The 4,008-nt window shown below is 46.4% G+C and overlaps 2 protein-coding genes across 2 annotated transcripts; one reads left to right on the top strand and one right to left on the bottom strand.

The window, feature by feature from the left end:
* Positions 1–2,004: 2,004 nt before the first annotated feature.
* LOC138363574 (platelet glycoprotein Ib alpha chain-like) lies at positions 2,005–2,346 on the top strand. The gene has a single exon (XM_069322932.1). The coding sequence runs from the start codon at positions 2,005–2,007 to the stop codon at positions 2,344–2,346; it is 342 nt and encodes a 113-aa protein (XP_069179033.1).
* Positions 2,347–3,078: 732 nt separating this feature from the next.
* On the bottom strand, positions 3,079–3,498 carry LOC138363573 (uncharacterized). The gene has a single exon (XM_069322931.1). The coding sequence runs from the start codon at positions 3,496–3,498 to the stop codon at positions 3,079–3,081; it is 420 nt and encodes a 139-aa protein (XP_069179032.1).
* Between the last annotated feature and the right edge of the window lie 510 nt (positions 3,499–4,008).

Here is a 4,008-nt window from a genome sequence, read left to right as displayed (position 1 = left end):
AGGGAGACCGTTTTGGACAACCATGCATTCAATACGACCAACCTACTGCAAACCTTCTCCACCTGCACCAACATCACACCCGTCGATTTTCGCCAGGAGTGTACGGATGCTGTTCTATTCTACTCACAAGAGGATAACATCGACCACTTCGAATCACTTCCCATTCGCACTGTACTTGAAGATGCGCATATCAGCCTTACTTTCTCTTGCCAGCACCTTGCTGAGAGATTTATCTTAATAAGGAGACCCTGCAAGTGAGAAGAGACTAAGGTTGGATACAGGATAAGATACCCATTGGAGGAGCTTTGAAGTACAGCTGAAGAGAAGTCGATGAGAGGAGGCGTTGGAGTTGTAGAAAAAATGCCAGATCTTAACCCACCTGTATTGCGAGACTTGATACTGGATCAACCCCACAACTGGCTTGGCATTGAGTCAGGTCAGTGAATATAGAGAGGTCATTTTGCAGCATTTATTATGTTCAGAATTGGCCAGAATTCCTGGTAGTTTGGGCCTGTAATTTTCTAAGCTAGGTGCGTGAGTTCGTACTGTATTGTTGACGATGTTGGGAGGCGGCATCTGGTGTGGTGAAGGCTGGCTCAATGATTGGCCAGAAAGAAGTGTTGGCGGCTGAGTCGATGGACGGCAGACTAGGAGCTGGGCCCCCATTGGTTTCCAGGGTGCGCAGTGGCTCCTCTTCCGCCCGGAAGCTCCGGGAACATGGCAGCTTGACTGTTGAATGTTGTTGGAGCACTGCGAGGGGTGTTGGCCTGTGGTGAACTTGACAGTGACAGCAGTCAATGAGGAGTTCTGGTCGGGGATGATGGCAACGACGTCGGTGACTGTTTTCCCAGAAACCAGGGAGCTCACTCTGCGGACGAACATCGTCCTGGCTGCAAGGTGGTGACGAGGCGGGTTGAGGATCTGATGCGCCTCCACGCGAGCAGAACGATTGGTGGGGTTGAACAGACCTTGTAAGTCTGCGGCACTGCTGAACAATAGATGGGGTCCTCCATCGTCAATCACATCAAGTGGTGCAAAGGTGGTTATGGTGGAGATCAAGTCGAGGATCTATGACCGGGTAGGAGTCTGGTTTCCCTGAAGCATACTTTGATCCGCTAGATCATGGTACTCAAGGCTTAGTACCAAAACATTTTCACATTACTGAGGAAGGACTTCCGTCTCTTCCCGGTATACAAATCCAGGCATGGAGTGGGGTCTGACCTTCAAGAGTATAGCACTCAGAAAGTGCCATCAAGTGGATCATCAAACGAGACCTCAAAGAACTTGCGGACACACTCGAAGCTGAGAACCCTCTTGTGATACCAACTAACATCACTGTCAGCATTAACAACTCCGGTGAACGCTTGGCCATGAAACTGACGTTTCTCCGCCATAGCTGAAGCGAACCTTGCTGCCGCACAAGGGCTCAAGTGCTTTGGAGACAAGATTTTATCATTCTTGAACAAGAAAAAATGCTACTACGATCTACAACAATGCTTCAAGTGTTAAAAGTATACACACTTTACCAAGAAATGTCCGGAACGCATCAACAAGTGCAGCGTGTGTGCAGACCACCATTTCTCCATTTGCATGGCGGAATTCCAACGTTGTCTGCTCTGCGATGGTGACCATATTGCTATTTCCCACCGTTGCCCACGTGGACAAGAGGAAATACAGAAACTGATTGAGGCGAAGAAACTTTCATCCACCAGCAACGTCGCTTCTGTCAGCACCAGCCCCAAACCTCCAGGATCTACGAACCAACGAGAAGATTTCCGGTGCTACCTGGCGGTGCCTCTCAGCCTTGGACCTCCCAGCCTCCTCATTGAGGGAGGGGCCTAACTTCCAATCAACAGCATAGTTTCGACCTACTTTAGACTATGGTCTCATACTGGCTCTGCTGTGCCTTGCTGAGAGGATTGCTTGGTCTGACAATAGTTTGTCACAACTCTAAACACACTGTATGCTGTAAACGGCTTAACTACCTACAGAGTTCCTGAGACAATGTTTCCTGCGAGGCAGACGCCTTCATCATCAACGGAACCTGCCTCGACAGGTGCACAGCATGCAACAGCTGCTGCTAACCCTCCATTTGACACAGTGGAGGAAGAAGATTCGCCAGCTGACAATGTTCCTGCCACTTCCACGAAAATTACTATCGATGTTCTACGAACGGCGGAAACGCCCACTGATCCTTCTACTCCAGCTGTAGTTACACCTACCACTCCTCAACCCTCTCCACGACCTGCTACTACTCAACCATTAAGTAACACCGCCTCAGCTTTTGACTCGTCAGACGAAGATACCTCAGTTGGAACACCAGTCCCCTCCTCAGCTGTAGTTTAACTACAGGTCTGACGATTTCCTATTTGACACCATACCTACACCCTTGAACGACAGCACAACAATGTCAACTGGGAGTAAGACTACCTTGACCTCCGTGAAACCCATGAAGACGAACGAACCATGTTTGCAGAAAACGGAAGGGAGAAAGAAAGAAAAAAGAGGAGCACAATTTTTTTTTTAATTTTGCCCCGAGGGCGAGTTTATTGGGCAGCGACACTCATCCTGTGAGTGGACATACCACCATAGCAACATGTTCAACACTCCCCAATAGGAAGAAAACTCGCTGGGTTGTTCATTCTGTCACTTGTACCCAGACACAGCTGAGACTTGCTTAACTGTCTCAAGTGAACAGCTCCTCAAACAAGAAGATTAACATCTGTCAACCCTTAAAATATTACGTTATCTTGCGAGTGCAAAATGGGGAAGTCTTTTAAGAACAGTATTAATATTTGACAAATAGTGTTTTTCTAACTCAAACAATGTGAGGTTTATTATTCTACACATATTTCTAATGTTTCTCAGGTGTTCACATTCTTTTGGGTAGTGGTCAAGGCGGTGTCCATCACTCTCATCACAGATTCTGCAACTACGCTGCTCAGCTGTTGTTTCCATTCCAAATCGCCATGGATATTTGTATCCAAGAGCGATTCTCGCTATTACTGATTCTCTCCTGTGGCCACCTCCTCTTCGTCCATAATGATTGGGGTTGCCAGCTGCAACCATATTGTACCATCATACAGATTCACTGGTTAGTGCTTCTATCCTCCTTTCCTCAGTTACTTTCTTATGATTTTGCCTGACAATACCACTAATTTCTAGCAGAGTCTTGGGTATGAAGTATTCAATATGATCTCCTTCAGCAGCCAGCACATCTGCTCTTTCATTCCCAAATATTCCAACATGGGAGGGGATCCACAGAAACTTGACGACTCTTTCCTGGTTGATTAGTACCCTAACGGCTCTCTTAATTTCTGCGACTATCGTAAGATTTTCGGCACGATTTTTACTTAGCCTTCGTAGCGCTGCTTTTGAGTCAGTGCAGATCACTGCACCATTAGTGTTTCGTTTAAGGGATCTTAACGCCATAACATTGGCAGTTAGCTCCGCTTGCATAAAAAGAGGCATAGTTCTCAGTACGTGCTTTCTCTTCATTTCTGCGTTGAAAGGCATTTTTCCTAACTACAGTGAATGCTGCACCAGCCCTGCCATTGACAGGATTAGATGATCCATCAGTGTAAAGTTGATCTAGTTCATCTCCGGCTTCTTTATAAATTTCCCCGAGATAACTGTCCCTCAGTTCTTGTGGAATCACGTTGGATTTTTTCGTAGCCATTTCATTGATGATAATCCTACATGAGTCATCCTCCCAGGAAAATAACCTCTCTACAGGCATGAGCTCATGGGCTAGCTCAAGCAGGTGAAGTTCTTCGAGAGAGCAGACTGATCTGTGATGCCATTTTTTGTTTCTCCTGCTTCCTCCTGTAACACAGAATTCAGTGTTTTCTTGGCAATATCATTGTAATAGGGATCTCTGGCTATCCTAATTGTAAGCTTAACATTCAGTTCCTTAATTCTGCTTTTAACAATGCGGAGGGTCAACTCCTCTCGTAGATTAGACGATTTGGCAGTTCTTGGAACTCCAAGAATGATTGTCATAGCTTC

Source organism: Procambarus clarkii, chromosome 11, assembly GCF_040958095.1.
Source record: "Procambarus clarkii isolate CNS0578487 chromosome 11, FALCON_Pclarkii_2.0, whole genome shotgun sequence".
Taxonomy (NCBI): Eukaryota; Metazoa; Arthropoda; class Malacostraca; order Decapoda; family Cambaridae; genus Procambarus; species Procambarus clarkii.
This window is presented reverse-complemented; position numbering and strand designations above follow the sequence as displayed.

What these genes read in the sequence shown, in the direction of transcription:
- LOC138363574 (XM_069322932.1), top strand. Translation starts at nt 2,005, where the DNA reads ATGTTTCCTGCGAGGCAGACGCCTTCATCATCAACGGAACCTGCCTCG.
- LOC138363573 (XM_069322931.1), bottom strand. Translation starts at nt 3,498, where the DNA reads ATGAAGAGAAAGCACGTACTGAGAACTATGCCTCTTTTTATGCAAGCG.